Source organism: Neltuma alba, unplaced genomic scaffold (assembly GCF_004799145.2).
Source record: "Neltuma alba isolate B1F8T4 unplaced genomic scaffold, ASM479914v2 tig00010278_pilon, whole genome shotgun sequence".
In the NCBI taxonomy this organism is placed as follows: Eukaryota; Viridiplantae; Streptophyta; class Magnoliopsida; order Fabales; family Fabaceae; genus Neltuma; species Neltuma alba.
Window position 1 is genome coordinate 345536 of NW_021635202.1, and position 23608 is coordinate 369143.

Consider the following 23608-nt stretch of genomic DNA (forward strand, 5'->3'; position numbering starts at 1 on the left):
GTTTGCTCATCCACAATTTTGATCATTCCAAAGCCATGGACTTTAATCACCGCAAAAGGTCTATCCAATCTTATATGTAGCTTCCCTTGCTTGAAGGTAAATCTAGCTTTATAAAGAAGTACCTGGTCACCCTCCTGAAAAACCTTTCTCAATAGCCCTTTGCCATGCAAAACCTTTGTTTTTTCTTTATATAAACGTGAATTTTCATAAGCTTCTAGGTGTAGTTTCTTTAATTCCTGTAACTATAATTTCCTCTCCTCAGCTACATCTTCTAAGTTCAAATTACATGTTTTTACAGCACAATAAGCTCTATGTTCAATTTCCACAGGAAGGTGACAAGCCTTTCCAAAGAATATCCTAAATGGTGACATGCTAATTAGAGCTTTATAAGCTGTCCTGTATGCCCATAAGGCTTTATCTAACCTAAGGCTCCAATCCTTCCTATTAGGCTTAACAATTTTTTGCAAAATACCTTGAACTTCCCTATTAGATACCTCAGCTGCACCATTAGCCTGGGGATGATATGGTGTTGCCATCTTGTGAGTTATACCATGTTTTGACAGCAGACTATCCATCATCTTATTGGCAAAGTGTGTCCCATGATCACTTACCAAGGCTCTAGGTACTCCAAACCTGCAAAATATGTGAGATTTCAGAAATTTAATTACTGTTTGCACATCATTTTTCCTAGTAGCAACAGCTTCAACCTAACAAGACAAATAATCAACAGCCAACAATATATATACAAAACCATAGGATGGAGGGAATGGCCCCATGAAATTAATGCCCATACATCAAATACTTCACAAAATAACATGGGTTGTTGAGGCATTTCTTGTCTTTTAGATAAGCCACCAAATTTCTGGTACATCTCATAGTTTTTATAGAATTCATAAGCATCTTTGAATAAAGTAGGGCAATAAAATCCCGAGTCTAAAATTTTTCTTCAAGTTTTTTAAACACTAAAATGCCCACCACAATGCATAGAATGACAGAATTCTAAGATAGAGGGAATATGGAATTCACCAACATGCGCCATAAATGGGGAATGTCCCATACATAATACTGCACTTCCCTTTTTAGCTTTTGAGTCTGGAATTGATTCATGAATGGAGGCACTACATTAGCAACTAACTAGTTCACCCAATGTGAAAACCAGGGTTCTTTAATATTAATAGCACAAAGCATGTTATCTGGAAAATCATCACAAATCAATGCAGAATCATCTATTCCCTTAACATCATCAGGTAATCTACTTAAGTGATCTGCATATAAATTTTTAGCCCTTGCCTTGTCTTTAATTTCAATATAAAATTCTTGTATTAATAGCATCCACCTAAGTAATCTCGGTTTTGATTGGGGTTTTTTTAAACAGGAATTGTATAGTTGTATGATCAGTAAAACAGATGACTTTAGAATGTAACAAATACTATCTAAACTTGTCCAGACCAAAGACAATGGCATAAAGCCCTCTTTTTGTGGTTGTATAGTTAGTTTGTGCCTTATCCAATGTCTTAGATGCATAAGCAATGACCTTAGACAACTTCTCTACCCTTTGACTCAACATTACACCCACAGCAGAATTTGAGGAATCACAAGATAATTCAAAGTCTAAAGTCTAATAAGGAGAAGCTAAGATAGGTGGAGATATGAGCGTGGTTTTTAATTCATCGAATGTAGTCCTGCAATCATCATCAAAGGTAAAGTCAGTATCCTTTTGCAGTAAGTGAGAAAGGGGTAATGCAATCTGACTAAAATTTTGAATAAACCGCCTATAGAAGCTAGCATGTCCTAGAAAGGATCTTAGCTCTTTGATGATGGCAGGGTAAGGTAGAGAAGAGATTACCTTAATCTTGGCCTTATCAACTTCAATTCCTTGCTATGAAATTAAGTAACCCAATACAATACCCTTAGCCACCATGAAATGACATTTCTCAAAATTAAGGATTAAGTTTTTGTCCACACATTTAGCTAAAGGCTTTTCCAAAGTTAACAAACAGTCATCAAAACAGTCACCATAAATTGTAAAATCATCCATAAAGACTTCAACACCTTGTTCTAAGAGTTCACTAAAAATAGAAGTCATACACCTTTAAAATATGGCAGGGGTGTTGCATAGACCAAATGGCATTCTTCTATTTGCAAAAGTTCTAAAGGGGCAAGTAAATGTAGTCTTATCTTGGTCCTCTGGTGTTATGGGAACCTGAAAGTAGCCACTAAAGCCATCTAAGAAACAGTAGTGAGACTTGCAAGCTAACCTTTCCAACCTTTGATCTATAAAAGGAAGGGGAAAGTGGTCTTTTCTTGTTGCGTCATTTAATGTTCTGTAATCAATACACACTATCCATGCATTTTGTACTCTAGTTGGTATTAGCTCATTTTGTTCATTCTTTACAACTGTAATGCCACTTTTTTTTTGGTACCGCTTGGACTGGTGAAACCCATTCACTATCACTAATTGGAAAAATTATACCAGCACTCAAGAGTTTAGTCACCTCCTTGTTAGCTACATCTAAGATCAATATGTTGAGTCTTCTTTGTGGCTGTCTTATTGCTTTTGCATTTTCATTTAACAAAATTTTGTGTGTGCAAACAATAGGATTAATGCCAGGTATGTCAACCAAAGTCTAGCCAATTGCTTTTTTATACTTTTTTAAAACAGAAAGCAATCTATCTTCCTCAAATTTAGAGAAGGAACTAGCAATTATAATAGGTAATTTGTCATGTTCTTCCAAAAAGGCATATTTCAAGTCGCTAGGCAGCAGTTTTAGCTCAAGATCAGGGGGTTGTTCAATAGATGGAATAAGTGTTTTAAGTTCAAGGGCTCCAAGAAACTTCCTTGTCTCTGTAGTTGCTTTGTTTCTGGGGTTTCTAGCTTGCTAATTGTCCAGAGTTTCCATCGCAGACTCTAGTATCTTGACATCTTCCATATTTCACAAAATGTTCCTTGTGTCAGCAATACAACAAGAAACACTTGAATTGTCCTTAGATGCACTGAAAAGAATTTGTCTAAAGTAGTTTGTTTCAAATTACTCCCTTTTTTTTAGACCTAGAACAGGTTTCTTTTCAGGTGTTGAACTTCTATTTTCAGATCCATGCAGTAATGTTGAATTGCTTCCAGCCAACTGTTGAAATTTCTTTTCTGGATTGTGAAGGCAATTGGTTGCACTTGTATAGCTTATAAATGGAGCTTTATCGTCAACCTTAGAGACAGCAGTGAACAAGTCCTGTATTTCTGCAAAACTACACAAGATATCCTTTCCAAGCGCATTATGGCTAGAAAATGAAGAATTAGAGTTATCCTAGAATCTGAAAAATAAAAATAACAAGCAGTAGAGGTGGAAAGTGAGCTATCAAATAACAGGCACTTAATACTACACACATCACTCCCTAAGCTAAAAGGAAGGGAAGAATTTGGATGGGGTGAAGAAGAAGCAGAGTCAATGAGGTACAAGTTAGAATTTTCCTCATAATCTTCAAAATATTTTTTTAAAGTTAGTCCATGTTCTTCTATAGCATGATCAATGGCAGTATCGATCATATTCAATCCCAACAGAGAGCAATCTTCAAATGGGTGTTTCATGGCTTCATAAACTTTGAATCGCACAACCTGATCACCAACCTCCATTGTGATAAAACCATCTTTCAAGCTAATTACAGTATTTGCAGTTCTTAGAAATGGTCTACCTAGTATCAAAGGTTCTTCAAGGCATGATTCATTGGACATATCTAACACATAAAAATCTGTTGGAATTACTAGACCTTTAACCCTGACCAGAATGTCTTCCAAAAACCCATACGGTTTCCTAGTGCTTTTATAAGCTAGTTGAAGTATCACACCAATAGTCTTAATATTCGTGATCCCCAAAGAGTTATCAACTGACTGAGTCTGTAGTTGCTTTGTTTATGGAGTTTCCAGCTTGCTGATTGTCTAGAATTTCCATCACAAACTCTAGCATCTTGACATCTTCCAGATTTCATGAGATGTTCCCTATATCAGCAATACAACAAGAAACACTTGAATTGTCCTTAGATTGTACTGAAAAGAATTTGTCTAAAGTAGTTTGTTTCAAATTACTCTCTCCTTTTCGATCTGGAACAGGTTTCTTTTCAGGTGTTGAACTAATATTGAATTGCTTCCAGCAAATTATTGGAATTTCTTTTCTAGACTGTGAAGGCAATTGGTTGCACTTGTACAGTTAGGAAAACGGTTTCTATCACTAAAGGACAGAGGATTCCATTGGTTGTTGTCACACCCTGATAATTTTATCCTAATTGATGAATGATTTGAGACTGACTAAGGTCAAATAGTATAGTAGACTGGAGATGATCCAGGCTATGAGGAAAAATCAGGATAGGGACATAACGGTCATTTTTGAAAAGATCGGTCAAGAAAGGGCAGTATTGGAAATAATGTCCGAAATTCCTGAAAATTCCCAGAAAATCATGACAAATAGAAAGGAGGGTACAGAATAATGTTTAAGGCTTAGAAGATGAATATAGGATAAAAAATAATTTATCAGGGAATTATTTGTAATTATTGGAATTTTTGGTTAATTAAGGAAAATTAGCCAATTTCCATTATTTAAAATATATGGAGGCCTCAAAAATTCAAGGAAAAATAGGGATAAATTATGTAACATATTATCCTAATTTATAAAATTACTTCCCACCTTTGGATGTACAGAGGTTAGCTTAAAGAATATTTATTACCGAATTATTATCGCTAGAATATTGATTTTTGATGGAATAAAATTTAGAAAATTATAGAGGGAGGTAAAACTTGAGAAAAATCATGGAATATCCTTGGAATGAGAGGAATTTAAGGAGGTGTTGAAATCAAAATTTTGTGACAATAAATTGGACAGGATTGTTGGAAAATCGGACCGAAAATACACAAATAATCAGTAGATTGTACTGAATATTGGATGAGTCATTTTTCTCCCAATTTTTAGAGTAATATTTTGGCCAAATTAAAGGGGAGGACAAAGTTGGAATTTTCCAAATTGTTCAAGGGCATAAAGGGAAATAAGAGACAAAACATTAAAATAATATTTTATTACCACATGAAAATCACATGGTGAATAGGTGTCCATCCATGTGTCAATTTCTTGTGGTGTGTGCTCTAGGATTTGTCCAAGTGTAAAGTGAAAGAAAAATGGACGGCCGAAATCGCATCTTTTTCCCGAAGGGCATTCTTGGAATTTTGAAAAATCAAAGCCTATAAATACCCCCCATCTCATGAACATTTCGGCCAAGATGGTTGCTTGGTGAGGGAATGTTGTGTTCTTGAGTTCTAGGAGAGAGAAAGGAAGAAAGAAGAGAGAGAAAGGGAGAAAGCAAAGTTAGACACCTCTAATCGCCGATTAAGAGCTAATTAAGGTATGTTTATCTCCCTAAGTATTAATTATTTTTAGTTAATTATTTATTTGAGGAAGATTAGAATTAATTACCTTGATTAATTATGGTTTAGTGATAGCTAAGATTAATCATGTTATTTGATTGAAGATTAGTAAGTAATTAAGGTTAGCTACCTTGATTAATTAGTAATTAGTGATTAGTTATGCTAATTGAAGGATGATTAATTATGATTAATCATGTTGATTAAGGAATGATTAAAGGTTAATCATGTTGATTAGAGAATAATTAATGGTTAATCCATAAGGGATTAATGACTTAATCTTAGAGGATTTTGTTGTACTAATGACTATGTGACTTGAGGACCTTAATTAAATATTGGATTAAGGATTAAGGGTTAATGATTAACCAAGAAAACATGATTAATCATGGATTAAGGAAGAATTCCAAGACCTTAACTGAGGATTAAGGCTTGGTCAAACCAAAGTCAAAGGATTAAGAAAGGTATACAAAAGTTATAAATTGAAAGGCACAAGGGTAGTATTATATTGAGAAAGAATTGTATACTGGATATGGAATTTACCATACCCTTACTGTATGGTTGATAGGCAATTTCTGGAAACCTAGGAGGACCTCAAGTAAGGAAAACAAGGAGGAAACAGTAAGCGTGGAACCGAGGTAGCGTGAACTTGCAATTATTTTGTTGACCTGCATTAGGTGTTTCTACTATGTGTGTTTATGTGCCATGAGAATGTTTATGCACAGATGATGTGAACTCCTTGCGATGTATGCCTTGGCTCTTGCATGATTGAGTTTTGACTAGAATGATTATATGCTCCATGATGATGACATAGATACAGAATGGTTATGGCATGGCATAAAGACTAGCAATGTTATTTTACTGCATGTAACATGACATCTTATGCATGTTGACCTGATAGTTGTATGTTCAATGCTACTGGGATTTCTATGAAATCTCATTCCTCTTATAACATGATATCCTAGGTGCCACTACTTCCAAGGAGAAGGGAAAAGAAGTAATCATGGCTTGAGGAAGTTATGAGTTACGTATTGTGTTATATGGTTTTAAACCTTTCTCTTCCAAGCCATGTAAGCATATTCTGATCTTGAACACATGACATGATACCCTTTTTGGATGTATATTAATGGTAGAGTAGCTTTATATGCGAGTATGGTATGCTTATAGTGAAAAACGAAATGGTGCTAGAATTAGTGAAAAAGAGGGATAAAAATGGTCTAAATTTGACCAAACTTTGACCAATTAAGACCCTGGCCAAATGGTTGACTTTTTCCCTGAAATTTGGCATGCAGATATATCTTATTTTTCCCTTTAAAATGAGTGGTAAAGCATCACAATCGGAGCTCTGTGTAAGAAGTTATGCCTTTCCGAAGTTAGGCAAAAATCCTGGAAAATAGAAAAATGACCAAATGAACAGTACTTTTTGAAATTAAAATCGGATGCGTTTCTGATTAAAGTGGAACCTGAGGTCATTTTTCCTTGATAGATGATGTTAAGAGCTTCGAGTGAGACTTGGAATGACCTTGTTTTGATTTTTTTAGAATTAGTTATGATTTTCCAAAGTTATGCCAAGTTTAATGTTACAGTGAATAGTAATGCGGGAAAAGAAATTTTTAAACTCAGATTTTTCGACCTGGTAACCTGAGATTGCGCTTTCGAATATCTTAACTTGGCATAATATAAGGTCACAAACGTAAGGTGTTACAATTGTTAAGCTCCACAAACAAAATTTGGAACTTGTTGAGCAGGAAATGAAAAATCCTGAAAAAAGACGTTAGCAGATGAGAATCGAATTAGTTGTGGGGAGCTCCACATCATCGGTGTAATCTAGCTGGAGCAAAGGAAGGCAAAGGATGGTAGTCTAGAGGAGAAGGGGATTCATAGAGGATTGGGAGAAAAACAAGAAAAAAACCCTCACCTTTATCTTTCACCTTGAGATATTCTCTATGTTCTCCCGTTCTTACCGAATCTGAATTCATCTCTATTCTCTCAAGAAGATGCCATGACTGATTGAATGAAAAAGCCTCGTGGAGCAGGGCAAAGGATTATGAGTGGCTGATTCTATTGTTCTTCCAAGAGTATATACCAATCCTGAACTATTGAATTAACAGGGACTTTATGTTTATTTCATCTCTTCCATTCTCAATTTCTAAACTAGTTGTAAAGCATTTGAGAATTGTTTGCAGATGTGCTTTGTTTCATCTCTATAAATGAACATTGTGTTCTTGGAATTTATAGGAGGCTGAGTATTTCCTTTTGATTCTTTTCAAATCCTTTCACACTATCTTGATTTAGTGAGTCAGGTGATTGTGATTTGATTGACGAATGCAACCAAACAGGAGTTCTGTTTGTCCTAGAATGATGAGATCTTGTAATTCTCCAATTGCATTTTAGAACTCCAGATTTTTTGGAAGTGATGATGGAAAGGTAAAAGCTCTTGGAAGGATTGCTTTTAACTGTGATATTTTCATTATCTCTATTCTTAGTTTCAATCCCTCCGTGTTCATCTAGTTCCTCTATCAGATACGATATAAGAAGATCAAATGAACAAGTTAATCAGATAAACACATTTCGTCCAAAGTCTTTTTGTTTAAATTGATCATTATCTTCATTAATTTGGATTAGCTAGAGACCAAGAGATCGACACTAGAGTTGCTTCCACAGAACTATATAAACATAAAAAAAAAAAAAGAGAGAGAGACTCTAATCTATTGATTGCCTAAACAACTGGGTAAATCAAATGGCGCGATTTCTGGGGAGCTTCGTACAACTAATTCGGTTCTCCTCTGCTAACGTCTTTTTTTAGGATTTTTCATTTCTTGCTCAACAAGTTCCAAATTTCATTTCTGGAGCTTAAGAACCGATGGAATCCTCTGTCCTTTGGTGATGGAAACCGTTTCCCAAAGTAATGGAATCCCTTTTCCTCTGGACTTAACTTTCCCGTGGAATGGACTTATACTCTAGCTGCAACAGAATTACCATTCCGCCCCTGTAATTGAAGAAAATCCTAGAAATATTTCCTGTTCTAAAAAAATTTATTAAAACTCCAGTAAAAATTCATAATTGCCTAGATTTCCTTGCCAAGTGCATTATCACAATATATAATCAATAATGCAAATATTTGGTCAATTAACTCCCTAAAATAACCCAAAATGCACTATCTAACCATATTGAAAATATGGTTTATCAGGATTCCTGCTTGAAGCTTGATAATTTTCCTTTGATTTGGAAGGTTTTAGGTGCTGTTTAAGGGTGGGATTTCAATTGAGTAGAATTTTCCCTCTTTTTCCTATTTTTGGCCAAATTATGCATATTAGGGGGTATTCATAGAGCTCATAATCTAACCTTAACCCCCTCCAAATGGCCTCATTTTTTGCAACCTAAGGGGCCATGTGTCCCTCTTCTTAACCCCCAAATTTCAGCTCATGACATGTGTCCCTTCTACTTGATTCTTCTTTTGAATTTTGGGTTTAGATTGAGCTTAAGCTCTCTTTACATAATGGACCATGACTGCATAAAAGTTTTGGACTTTCTTAATCTAAAATGAAGTCTAAAACTAATTAGAAAAGAAGAGAAAGTGTGGCCCAATCACAAATTATTAATTTCTAACCAAAAATCACTATTTTGGTTACCATTTCCATTCTGGGCCTCTAAAAATTCATTTCTCTATATCAAAAACTTCCTTTAGATATAGGAAAGTACTCAAAAATTTTTTAGAATTTATCTCTACCTCTAACTATATTTATTTTGAATTTTCTCCTATATTGGGCTTTACCGATAAGATTTCTATAATAAATATTCTAAAATTAATTCCTGTACTTTTAGGGTCTAAAAATAATTTTATAAAGTTAAATAAATCCTTAAACACTTTGTTCATATTTTTTTAGAATTATTGAGGCTTTTACATATTTAAAATAATTATTTTTGCTCAATTTCCATTATTTTTCTTAAAAACCTTTGTTTTCAAAAAATTTTATAATAAGTTACTTTCATACTATTTCCACCTCTAGGGCTTAAAAAAGGTTCCAAAACCTTTAATTTTTCTTTTTTCCATTTTTGGGAATTTTTTGAAATTTTTCTATAATTTTTTTGTTTTGCTCTTCTTGGACTGATAATTTCAAAAATATCAATTTGGACTCTATGGATTTTATGTCATGCATGACTTCGTCAGCCAGTCGACTTTTCGTATGAACCCTTGACTTAATTTTTCATACTCATTATTCGGGTTAAATTTGTAGGATGTGACAAGTGGTGTTTACCAGATCACACTATCCATTACTACAGGCTATCAGGTTGTGCCTACTCAACAACCCATATCTAAGACTGTTAGGGTTGTTGGACTTGTTGGGGTGCCCCGACAATCCTTGGTTCAGGTTGCTGTGATTGTGTTGTTGCTGCTACTATTGTCGTTGCTATGGCAGCATCCCTTTCCTCTTCCTAGCGAACTTGTATGGCCTATATATCTTGTATAGTCTGCTGTTGTTCCTCTAACTTACTCATAATAGTCTAAATAGGGTCAATAGGAGGTCTGGTTGGTGCTTCCCCTATGTGAGTTCCATGTCTTGTTCTAACCATTTTTGTTTATCTTCTTAATTACAAAAAGAATAGGATCATTATTGATACGCAAAAAATACTTCATATATTAAACTTAACTATATACAAGAGTTTAGCACAATCAGCAAAACAACTACCAAAACTACATAATATGCAATCATCCAGAACAAGGAATAAAAGAAAAAGGAAATGTGAAGACAACAAATGTCGCACCTTACTATCGGATCCACTTAGGGTTTAATCAAAATCATTTTAGACCACATTGGATGGTCTTGGGCTAAAAAATCCATGAAAAACGTTGATTTTCAGATTTTTACTGTTCATCGGGTAAAAATCCAGTTTTCTGGCCCAACTTCAAAAATTTATAACTTGATTTAGAAAAATTGAAATGGAGTGGTTCAAAATTCTATAAAAATATCTTTGAATGATTTTTCAAGGAAAATAATCTTATGAACCAATTCCATTGGAAAAAGCGTCAGGTTTTTGTGAAATTTACCTCTGTCCATTTGGCAAAAATCCTTTTTCCAGATTTTGAATCTTAACTTTGAAAAATCATTAAAAATCATGTAGTTAGCCATTTTTAACGTGCTGCATATCAAATCTAAGCATACTAAATTTTGTACAGAAATTCATTCAGTAACTTAATAAAACGTGGCTCTAAATTGACGTCCTGCTTAGAGATTACAGCACCAACCATTGATATTTATACATAACCAAAAGTCCACGAATTTTTATGGTGTGACACCATAATTTAGCCTCCAATCTGTAGCTTGCTCTTGGAGTTTTAGGCCCTAAAATGTTAGATTGTATTTGGGGGGTGAGATTTTAAGAAATCCCAGTAGCAAGATCAATCAACCAAAACATTAACATGCATCAATTACAAGCATTCCAACCTTTTGCTATTAATAGGGAACTACTTTGCCTCATACATGTAGCACTCTAACATGAAATAGCCAAGGCACATAAAGCAAGGAGTATAGCTACACAATCATCATCATCATCATCATCTAGTTCAATCACATAATAGCACATGAAATTGCATAGCAATCAATGTAACACTCAACATCAAGGTTAATTAAATCTTACTACTTTAATCCAGTGCTCTTTGATTTTCTTGTTCTTTTTTCTTGCTTTTACAAATGCCAAACCCTAACATGGCAATCCATAAAAAGGGCAGCAAGAATCATCAACCATTCCTCATAAAAATCAATAACATAATTCAAGTAACTCATAAACACCTTAAAGCTTCCATCTTTGTTCTTGAATTTTTAGAGTTGGTTTCCATAAACCCTAAAAATTCCCTCTTGACTCCTTCCTACATGATTTTTCATGTAGATTCTAAATATCTACTTGGATTTAACAAAATAAATTTCCTTCCTTCAGTTTAAGCTTGATCGAACCATTAGGGTTAAAAATCCAAAAATTACAACTTTGATTCTATGGCTTCCAACACATGTTCTTTAGGTTTATCTGTTGGAAATTGTGCCCTAGGACCAATCATTGTGTTATGAACATTGTTGATTTATGAATTTCTTAATTATGTTATCATATTATTTGCATGTTTACTGTGATGACTTTCCTTGGATAACTCATGATTTTATCCTAAATGTCCCTGGTCGGTCATCTATGTGGGAGCAAAGATGAAATAAGACCAGTATGACTTTGAAGATGTATGAGATATAAATCAAAGTCATAGGCACATGTAAGAGTACAAGGTGTTGGACCGACCCGCTATGAGAGAGCTGCATGGGTTAAGTCATAAGCTTCTCTCATATACAAACCATGTACTATGCCCTTTGACCTGAGATCATCATGGATTCCTACATGAGAAACGCTCAGCTTTGACCTAGTCAAAAGTCACTTTTGACCGAGTGATCATAAAGACTATGTTCAGGCTTAGTGGTTTTTCATATGGAGGAATGTGAATGGTCAAGATGGAATTTGTCCCTCACATTAGTAGAGAGATATTACTGGGCCCCTCGATGAGTGAGTCTGAGAAATGTATGGCCATACTATAATGGAAAGGTAATTCCATTTCTATACTCAGACTACTCAGGGATCGAGAAAGTAACGGTCAGGAATAGGAGGATGACGTTCTCCATGCCTCATCCATGACCAAAATGTCGTGTGACAAAAGGGACATGATATGATTGTATGAAAGGTTATATCGTTCATCGATCCTCATATGATTTGGGTAGTCGTGATGTCTTGCTAGAGACCGCTTACGACTTGTGAGTCATTATAGTAAATAGCCCACTGCCAACTTCATATGGGCCTACAGGGTCGCACACAAAATAGCCCAACACGAGCTATGATGTCCAGATTCATTGAATCTAAGATATGTCCAGATTCAATGAATAATCTAGGGTGGACGTATATATATATATATAAATTCACGTATATATATATTATATGATATAAGAGATATTTATAAGATTTGATTTATAAGGATAAATTAAATCTATATCAAGTTTTAAATTGATAAGGTATAATATCTCAAATTTGATTTATTAGAATAAATCAAATATAATTCCGTCATATCTTTATTTTGAATTAAATGAATGGGTGAATTAAATCTGTAGGACGGATTTAATATACAAACCGTATTTATTTAATTGATTTCTTATCAGATTACGCAATATATGATATTGTATTAATTTCGGAATTAATTTAGGATTAATTCCGAAATCCAGTGTCCTTCATAATACCGATGGCATCCTATATATTTGATATTAGGAGATAGGGTTTTGTGTGGATGAGAGTGCAAAAGGTTTGCAGATAAGAAATGGCCAAAAAGAGAGACGGTGAGGACAGATTCTCAAAAACCCTAGAAGGACAAGAGGCGCTAGCACGTCGTTCGTGATTGAAAGCTGTTCGTGTGGATACCGATAGAGGAAGCCGATCTGAGTTGTCGACTTCTCACGAACAAAAGGAGAGCATAGGCATCTCGAACGTTGGAATCCCCGAGCCACAACGATTCGAATACCGCAGGTAACACCTTTTACCACTTGACTTAAACACAATCGGTAGATCCGGGCAAGGAATTGGAAAATTTTAAAGTTATTCCGCTGCGTGTCTTCTAATTCCTTACAGTGGTATCAGAGCTGTGCCGTTTTGTGTTTAAGTTAGGTTCGATCAACATACATGTGATGTATGACTAGTTATTTCTATAATTCAAATTGAACATGCATATTGCTTAATCATTGTGCGAAGATATGTGTGCGATGATGTATGACATATAGGGAATCCGAATTGAAACTGAATTGGAATTCTTGATTTTGATCGGTCATGTATGTGATACATATTAATTGATTTTGATCAATTAAAATTGATGGGGATCTAAGAAAACAGAATTGGAATTCGAAAAAAAAATTTCTTGGTCATAGCGGGACCGCCATGGCTACCTGGTCGTAGCGTGACTTAATCGTAACATACACTGCCTTTCTTGGTGCATGAATGTTTTAGTTTTGTAACATTTATTGCCCTTTGCATAATATGAATCTTGATTCTTGAATGTTTGGGTATAGTGAACAATATGGCTCTAGATTACAAGTGCTGTAATTTTTCTAAATACGGCCTGCGTGTCGTGCCTTCCTCTATTTACTCTCGATGTACATTCTCTTCTCATATCATTCCCCTCGAATGTTAAAACGAGGTTTCTTTATGTAATTTTTCTTTTTCTTATTAGAGAGCTCCTCTCATTGGCTTGAGGGGACTTAGGATAGGTGAGCCATATTGTGTCACGTTTAAAATCATGCATCTTATGATTATATCACTACATGTATGTTTTATATGCATATTACTTGTATAAGATACAACCGCGATACATGCATTCTTGTAAACTAGATAGTTAATTAAGCCCTCTAAATGAAATCTTAAGTCATAATGCCGTCAATTAATGAACACTTGTCAAAACCTCGATCGCTCACTTGTAGACTCCACCAAAGTGGGTGCATTTGAGTTATCTTGGGGAGATAAGCAAGAGTAATGGTGCTACTCACATATGTTTGTTATTGTTTGACTTAATTGAGATTAACAAAAAAATTTTGGGTCTCAAGGCATTAGATGGGATTAAAACATGCCGGATCATATGATGATATAATCCCATGAACATCTAAGAGTTACATTTGATGTAATCGGTAAAGGTGTTACCTACCTAAATAACTTAATTTTAAGCATCCTGCCAAAGCGGACTTAAGTTTAAGCCAAATATGGATCTTAGCCCACTAATTATTACATTGAGGGTTGTATATTTAGTGGGAGATTGCTAATTCAATTGCATATTTTAATTGTAGAATCATGACGAATAGTAATACTGCTACATTATCGTTGCGATCTGTCCTTGAGAAGGACAAACTCAATAGGACAAACTTTCTTGACTGGTTCAGGAACTTGAGAATTGTTCTCAAGCAAGAAAGAAAGGCACATATCCTAGATCAAGCCATTCCTAAGGAGCCAGCAGCCAATGCTCCTAGAGCTCAAAGAGATGCTTACACAAAGCATAAAGAAGACTCTGTTGATGTGGGATGCTTGATGCTTGCCACCATGGTTCCAGAGCTCCAAAGAGATTTGGAACATATAGAGGCTTATGAGATGATTGTCCATCTTAAGGAAATGTTCCAGCAACAGGCAAGGCAAGAGAGGTATGAGACCACTAAGGCCTTATATTCCTGTAAGATGGCTGAAGGTGCATCAGTCAGTGCTCATGTCTTAAAGATGAAAGGGTACATTGATCACCTTGAGAGGCTTGGATTTCCCACGAGCCAGGAGTTAGCTACGGATTTGATCTTGAACTCACTCTCGGAAAGTTATGACCAGTTTGTCATGAACTACAACATGAACAACATGGAGAAATCTATTTCTGAACTGCATGGGATGCTTAAAATTGCTGAGCCGAGTGTTAAGAAGAAGCCCAGTACTGTTTTGATGGTTCAGAAAGGAAAGGGTATGAAGAAGAAAGGCAAGGGCAAAGGGAAAGGTCATGGCTCATCTGGTAAGACCAAAGAGTCAGGCAAGCCCGAAACCAAGCCTGCACCAAAGAAGGCAAAGCCTCCAAAGGAAGGAGTCTGCTTCTTCTGCAATGAACCTGGTCATTGGAAGAGGAATTGCAAGCTCTACCTCGAAGATCTGGAAAAGAACAAGAAGGATAGTGGGGCTATCACTTCAGGTATTTATGTTATAGACATTCATCTTTCTACTTCCACTACATGGGTATTAGATACTGCATGTGGTTCTCACATTTGTACAAATGTGCAGGGTCTAAAGGACAGTAGGAAGCTAAAGAAGGGCGAAGTTGACCTACGAGTTGGAAACAGAGCAAGGGTTGCTGCTTTAACTGTAGGCACTTATGAATTAGTTCTGCCCACTGGGCTTTTGTTAGTTTTGAACAATTGCTATTATGTTCCTGCTTTGAGTAGTAACATTGTTTCTCTTTCTTATTTGGATAAGGAAGGTTATACTTCCATTGCTGGGAATGATAGATGTTCTATTTATCGTAATGATGTTTTCTATGCTCATGGGGATTTGCATGTTGATCATTATATATTAAATTTGGAACAACTCAATCATGGAAATATCTATAACATAACCACCAAAAAGGTCAAACCAAACGATTTGAATCCGACATACCTCTGGCACTGTCGTCTGGGCCACATAAATGAGAAACGCATTTCTAAACTCCATCAAGATGGATTTCTCAACTTATTTGATTTTGAATCATATGATACTTGCGAGTCTTGCTTGTTAGGAAAGATGACAAAGTCACCTTTCATTGGGCACAGTGAGAGGGCCACTGATTTGTTGGGCCTTATACATACAGATGTGTGTGGACCGATGAATACAAATGCTAGAGGAGGTTATTCGTACTTCATCACATTCATAGATGATTTTAGTAGATATGGGTACATCTATCTGATGAAACATAAATCTGAATCTTTTGAAATGTTCAAGATATTTCAAAATGAAGTACAAAACTAGCTTGGCAATACAATTAAAGCCCTTCGATCTGATCGGGGTGGTGAATATTTGAGCCAAGAGTTCATTGATCATCTTAGGAGTTGTGGGATAGTCTCACAATTGACTCCTCCAGGAACACCACAATGGAATGGCGTTTCTGAACGGAGGAATCAAACACTATTAGATATGGTTCGATCCATGATGAGTCGAACAGATCTTCCACTGTCCTTTTGGGGCCATGCCCTAGAAACAGCTGCGTTCACATTGAATCGTGTTCCATCTAAGGCAGTTGAAAAGACTCCGTATGAGATATGAACTGGGAGTAAACCTAGTTTGTCTTTTCTCAAGATTTGGGGATGTGAGGTCTATGTTAAGCAACAAGCCTCAGATAAACTAGCGCCCAAATCCTCAAAGTGCCTTTTTGTGGGATATCCTAAGGAAACTAAGGGATACTATGTCTACAACCCCACCGATAACAAAGTGTTTGTTGTCAGAAATGGTATCTTTCTCGAACGAGAATTTATCTCTAAAAGAACCAGTGGGAGCAAGGTACATCTCGAAGAAGTTCGAGAGCCACAAGATGCCACAGAACTATACTACAGATGGAAAACAGAGATAACTCACAACAAGTTGTTGAGACTCCTCAAGTCACGCAAGGTCCATGGAGATCTAATAGGACACGGCTTCAGCCTCAGAGATATGGATTTCTGATTTCTGACAATCTTGATGTGTTTCTCATTGAGCATAATGAGCCGACTACCTATCAAGAAGCTATAGTGGGATCAAACTCTGAAAAATGGCTTAATGCCATGAAGTCTGAGATGCAATCCATGTATGACAATCAGGTTTGGACCTTAGTCGACCCGCTTGAAGGTGTAAAAACCGTCGGGTGCAAGTGGGTTTTTAAGGAGAAAACCGACATGGATGGCAATGTAAATGTCTTCAAGGCATGACTGGTTGCAAAAGGATTTACTCAAACTCATGGTGTAGACTATGATGAGACTTTTTTCCTGGTTGCAATGGCCAAGTCAATCAGAATCCTCCTTGCCATTGCAACATATTATGACTATGAAATATGGCAGATGGACGTCAAGACAGCCTTCCTTAATGGAAAGCTCCTTGAGGATGTGTACATGACACAACCTGAAGGGTTTGTGCGTTCCGAGGACTCTGGTAAGGTGTGCAAGCTTCAAAGGTCCATTTATGTTGCCAAAGGGTTGAAGCAAGCATCTCGGAGTTGGAATCATCATTTTGATGAAGTAGTCAAAGGGTTTGGATTTCTTCAAAATATTGATGAACCTTGTGTGTACAAGAAGGTTAGTGGGAGCACAGTTGTGTTTTTGTACTCTATGTCGATGACATCCTACTTATTGGGAATGACATTCCTACCTTGCAGATTGTCAAGTTTTGGTTAGGAAAGTCTTTCTCAATGAAAGACTTAGGTGAAGCCACCTACATCCTAGGAATTAGGATCTATAGAGATAGATCTAAAAGACTTCTAGGACTAAGTCAGAGCACATACATAGACAAAATACTGCATAGGTTCAGTATGCAGGAATCAAAGAGGGGTTTCATGCCCATGTCTCATGGTATTCACCTCAGCAAGGATTTGTGTCCTAGTACACCTGATCAGCGAGGTTGCATGAGTAAGGTTCCATATGCCTCGGCCATAGGATCTATCATGTACGCCATGTTATGTACTCGACCGGATGTCTCGTTTGCCTTAAGTGTGACTAGCAGATATCAACAGGACCCTGGTGAGGGCCATTGGACTGCTGTCAAGAATATCCTTAAGTACTTAAGAAGGACTAAGGACTTATTCTTGGTCTATGGTGGATTGGATGATGAGCTCTGTGTAACTGGTTACACAGATGCAAGTTTCCAAACTGACCAGGACGACAGTAAATCACAATCGGGATACATATTCCTCCTGAATAATGGAGCAGTAAGCTGGAAGAACTCTAAGCAGGGCACTATAGCAGATTATGCAACGGAAGCTGAGTATATAGCAACATCTGATGCAGCTAAGGAAGCAGTTTGGATTAGGAAGTTCATTACTGAACTTGGGGTGATACCTACCATCTCAGATCTAATAACTTTGTTCTGTGACAATAGTGGTGCCATTGCACAGGCCAAAGAGCCTAGGTCACATCAAAGGACCAAGCATATACTTAGGCGATTTCATCTCATCAGAGAAATCAACGATAGAGGTGATATAAAAATATGCAAAGTAGTAGGAGAAGACAATGTTGCTGATCCTCTAACAAAGCCGCTTGTGCAGGCAAAGCATGAGCGTCATGTTAGGTCAATGGGAATTAGACAAATTAATGATTGTACCTAGTGCAAGTGGGAGGATGTTGGAAATTGTGCCCTAGGGACTAATCATTATGTTATAAACATTGTTGATTTATGAATTTCTTAATTATGTTATCATATTATTTGCATGTTTATGTGATGACAATCCTTGGATAACTCATGATTTTATCTTAAATGTCCCTGGTCGGTCATCTATGTGGGAGCAGAGATGAAATAAGACCAGTATGACTTTGAAGATGTATGAGATATAAATCAAAGTCATAGGCACATATAAGAGTACAAGGTGTTAGACCGAACCGCTATGAGAGAGCTGCATGGGTTAAGTCATAAGCTTCTCTCATATACAAATCATGTCACTATGCCCTTTGACCTGAGATCATCATGGATTCCTACATGAGAAACGCTCAGCTTTGACCTAGTCAAAAGTCACTTTTGACCGAGTGATCATAAAAACTATGTTCAGGCTTAGTGGTTTTTCATATGGAGGAATGTGAATGGTCAAGATGGAATTTGTCCCTCACATTCGTAGAGAGATATTACTGGGCCCCTCGATGAGTGAGTCTGAGAAATGTATGGCCATACTATAATGGAAAGGTAATTCCATTTCTATACTCAGACTACTCAGGGATCGAGAAAGTAACAGTCAGGAATAGGAGGATGAGGTTCTCCATGCCTCATCCATGACCAAAATGTCGTGTGACAAAAGGGACATGATATGGTTGTATGAAAGGTTACATCGTTCATCGATCCTCATATGATTTGGGTAGTCGTGATATCTTGCTAGAGACCGCTTACGACTTGTGAGTCATTATAGTAAATGGCCTACAGCCAACTTCATATGGGCCTACAGGATCACACACAAAATAGCCCAACACGAGCTATGATGTCCAGATTCATTGAATCTAAGATATGTCTAGATTCAATGAATAATCTAGGGTGGACGTAGATATATATATATATATATATAAATTCACGTATATATATTATATGATATAAGAGATATTTATAAGGATAAATTAAATATATATCAATTTTTAAATTGATAAGGTATAATATCTCAAATTTGATTTATTAGAATAAATCAAATATAATTCCGTCATATCTTTATTTTGAATTAAATGAATGGGTGAATTAAATCTGTAGGACAGATTTAATATACAAACCGTATTTATTTAATTGATTTCTTATCAGATTACGCAATATATGATATTGTATTAATTTCGGAATTAATTTAGGATTAATTCTAAAATCCAATGTCCTTCATAATACCGATGGCATCCTATATATTTGATATTAGGAGATAAGGTTTTGTGTGGATGAGAGTGCAAAAGGTTTGCAAATAAGAAACGGCCAAAAAGAGAGATGGTGAGGACGGATTCTCAAAAACCCTAGAAGGACAAGAGGCGCTAGCACGTCGTTCGTGATTGAAAGCTGTTCGTGTGGATACCGGTAGAGGAAGCCGATCTGAGTTGTCGACTTCTCACGAACAAAGGAGAGCATGGGCATCCCAAATGTTGGAATCCTTGAGCCACCAACGATTTGAATACCGCAGGTAACACCTCTTACCACTTGACTTAAACACAATCGGTAGATCGGGGCAAGGAATTGGAAAATTTTAAAGTTATTCCGCTGCGTGTCTTCTAATTCCTTACATTATCCTACACCATTTTCCATTTTGAACACAATGAAAGCCTCAAAACTTTGAAAAACAAATCCTAGGGTTTAGTTTTGAAAGTGGTCGAAAGGTCCTTCTAACAAACCCACCATGAAAAACTTCCAACAACATCTTAAACTACTTGAAAACATCATGATCTAAGGTGTTCTAACAAGATTTGCCAACAAAACTTCCCCCTCTACAATATATATGTTTCAGCCAGCATCAAAAGAGAAGAGAAACTAGGATTTTCAAGCATACAACTTAAGTAAACAAGCAAGGAATCATCTTAGAACAACTTACCAAGCTTGAATCTTAGTTGGAAGATCAAAGTAGCTTGCTTTTCTCTTGATTTCCCTTCAAGTTCTCTCTTTTCTCTCTTGATCTCACCTTGGCCGAAATATGATCTGAATATGGGGGAGGAAAAGCTCAATTAATGTGCACAAAATATCCCACCAACCATCATTAATGATATGCCATGTGTCATAAGCCTACTTAATCTTAATCCTTTCTCTTAATTAACTTAAATCCTAATGTAATTAAATTCCAAAGTCAAGATCCTCTCCATTGGTAGCTTGACACTTGGAAAGCTTTAAATCCTTTCCATTAGGGGGTTGACACATGGCTAAATGTGAACCATTTGAATTGCAAGACTCTAGTCTTGCTTTATCAGTGCACTTTTACTCCGGGTTTAACTTCTTTTCTATAATTACAGTGCTATGGCCTCTGTAATCATTTTTTGTCAGATCCATAAATTATTCTCCTCATTTCTATATTTCCAATTTGCCCTCTTTGTCTCAAATTTAATTTCCCAATAATTAAATAAAAGGAAAACTAATTTCCTTCTCTTTAGTGATTTTTCCACTTTTCAAAGGAATTGGGAAAAATCTTGGATACTTGAGGGTCTTCTTTTAATTTCATAGTCTCTTATAATTCCTTGGGATATCAGAGGAATTTTCTTGGGATTTTATCCTCCTTAAAAATATTTATTTGGAATTTTCCAAATAAAGGACCTTAAACTAGCTTAAATCGCCCTTAAATTCCTTTGTAATTTCTCTAAGGGCAATTTGGTCATAAAACCACTTTTATAATCCCATATAATTCTCAAGGAACATTTTCCTTATTTTTCCTTAATTTTCTAAGGCTTGGAAATATTTTTTCATAATTATTCTTGACCAATTTTTCTTAATTAGTCAAACTTTTCATAATTGGTTTGGAAAACTATAATAATTATTTTCCACCAAAATTCTTCTATTTGTCCTTGTCACTTTTAACCCTTAATTATTTAGGAATATTTCTTATTCCTAATTATCATAGTATTGGATGTGACAATAAAAATCTCCAGATCATCCAGCAACTTATCAAAGGTACAAAGATCTGGAGTATCACAAATCCTCTAGACCTCGTCTTGCCAAATTTGTGTTCTCAAAGGTGGTTCTAGCAGAGCCTGTCCCCAGAGAGTCTTATTGATGTTCTGATCCTCCTTAGATATCTCATTATGTAACAGCCTAACATACAAGAAGAATCCAGATAGATCAAGGCATACTGGATCTGAGTCTTGTCTATATGTCTCCCCAGTTCCATGAGCTCACTAAGTATATCATCATAGCTCTTGAAATCTTTCTTAACTAATAGTGGCCTCTTCTTAATTAGCAAGTCCATAATATTGATGTTACTAGGACCTGTTTTGTTTCTGGGTTTGGCTTTGATCCCACTAGGACCTGCACCATCAGGGTTTGGTTTAGGCCTAACGGCACTTTGTGCATCATCCTGTAATCCAGTCTACACTGGACTTTACCCTGTCCTTAGGCCTACTAGGATACCCTAGAGGAGTTGCAAGGTCTTCCTCTTTCTCTAGGTAGTACCACTAGTAATACCACCAATCAGGATAGTCTTCTTCTGGCATTCTTTGGTTGATGGTGCCCACTGACTTGTCATCCTCACAGCAAGCCATTTTCTAATCCTGCACTTAATTCAATTTATAATACACAATCCAATATATCACACAATTCAAGCTTCAATTCATACACAAACAGTAGTCCAGAACCTTTACTCTGATACCAAAAATATCACACCTTCCTTTTAGACCATATTATATCTCTAATAGAACCATTTGAAACTATTTCTCATAACCTTAAATTAGAAAAATTAAACATTTAAAATTCATTTAATTTAGGTTACAGTTTGTCCTACCTATACCAGATATTATAAAAATATCAGTCCAAACCCTATCTGGATTTTATGCCAGGCATGGTTTTGTCAGTCAGTCTACTTTTCCTATTGGCTCTTGACTTAATTTTTCATTCCCATTATCTAGGTTAAAATTTAAAGGATGTGACACCCCTAAGGGTTTCAAGCTCTCAAAAACCATTAAAACAATAACGAAACTTAAGACTAACAAGGGTAGTGGAAACTACATTAACAACCATCAACATACCTTGTTTTAGAGCTTGATGTTGCATGGGATCACTTGGTCTTTCTCTTCTCCTTCCTCTTTCTCTCTCTAGAATTCATTTTACAAGAGTTTCCCTATGGTTTTCATGAGCTTTGACAAAAATGAGGGGAGAGAAGGGTATTTATAGACTTTATGAACAAATCCTAGCAATTGATCTTGAAATTGGAAGATTAAATCTTGGCCATTTATTGTGCCTCTTTGTCTTGTGATAACATGTGTCCTCATGACATCATGCTTACCTCATGCTTATATCATTAAGTCACATGTCCTTAATCTAACCGTATATATGTCTTGCATCTAATAGTACACGTGTCATTCATCCAACCGTACATGTGTCGCTCATCTAACCGTACACGTCTCTTGCATGTCCCTTCATTATTATGACATTAAAATAGGGAGGAAATTAACAAGGAACAAAAAACCAAACCGGACACTAAACCGGTTGAAGTAGTGGTTTAAGGGTTAATGGGTCAGATCGGGGTTAACTCAGATCAGACCGGTCATATTAAAATAATATACAAAATATTATTAATCACTACTGAAATCAAAGTAGTCATGATTTTAAAATATAATTTTTGTAAATTTTACAAAAACATTGATATTTACTTATAAAAATATTTTATGAAGGTAATATTTAAAATATATGATTAAATAATAAATATATATTATATACATCATATCCTAATTTTTCTTTGTGCCATCAGTCTATCGTGACCCCTACTCAAATTTTATGGGAGAATGTGTAATTCCCACAATGTCAACTAAGAAGCAGTAAAAGCAGCACCCATGTCAGTGGTTATTAATGAAAAAGCAGCCTTTTTATTATTTTACTTTCTTTTATTTTGAATCTCTTGCCTTCCATGTTCAGTAGCTTAGTCTGGTATCTCTTCATGCTCCTCTGTTCAACTCTCTCTCTCTCGTCTTGGCGTCAATAAAGCCTCCACTGATAGCATACGAGGAGGCATTGAATGTGAAGGTCATGAAGCCCAAATAACACTCCCTCAATTAGAAACCCAGCAAGCCCTCCAGAATGTTCAAGGGATTTATAGCTCTAGAATGCTTACATGGAGGAGGACATGGATCATTCCTTGGATGATGACACGGATACATGCGGAGCTTAACGTGACATATGGAAGGCCACCCCGAAAACCACCATGACATATAAGTCATTGGAGTATGAACACTTGGACCTTGAGAAAGATAAGAGCACGTTCTAAGAGCCCAAAAGGAGCATTTGAAGCCAATTCTCATGTTATTAAAGGCCCAACACAATTAT

At 36.0% G+C, this 23608-nt stretch overlaps 1 protein-coding gene across 1 annotated transcript; it reads right to left on the reverse strand.

Annotated features, from left to right (window-relative positions):
* Positions 1 to 242: 242 nt before the first annotated feature.
* LOC114755492 (uncharacterized) lies at positions 243 to 22576 on the reverse strand. The gene is made up of 4 exons (XM_028944368.1): positions 22572 to 22576; positions 21743 to 21840; positions 21424 to 21598; positions 243 to 633 (listed from the first exon to the last, which is right to left on the reverse strand). The coding sequence occupies exons 1-4, from the start codon at positions 22574 to 22576 to the stop codon at positions 243 to 245; spliced, it is 669 nt and encodes a 222-aa protein (XP_028800201.1).
* Positions 22577 to 23608: the final 1032 nt, after the last annotated feature.

Coding starts and splice junctions, on each gene's coding strand:
- LOC114755492 (XM_028944368.1), bottom strand. Junction 21,599..21,742: donor GATTGGTGGTATTACTAGTG/GTACTACCTAGA, acceptor CTGATGGTGCAG/GTCCTAGTGGGATCAAAGCC. Junction 634..21,423: donor ATAGACAAGACTCAGATCCA/GTATGCCTTGAT, acceptor CATATTTTGCAG/GTTTGGAGTACCTAGAGCCT.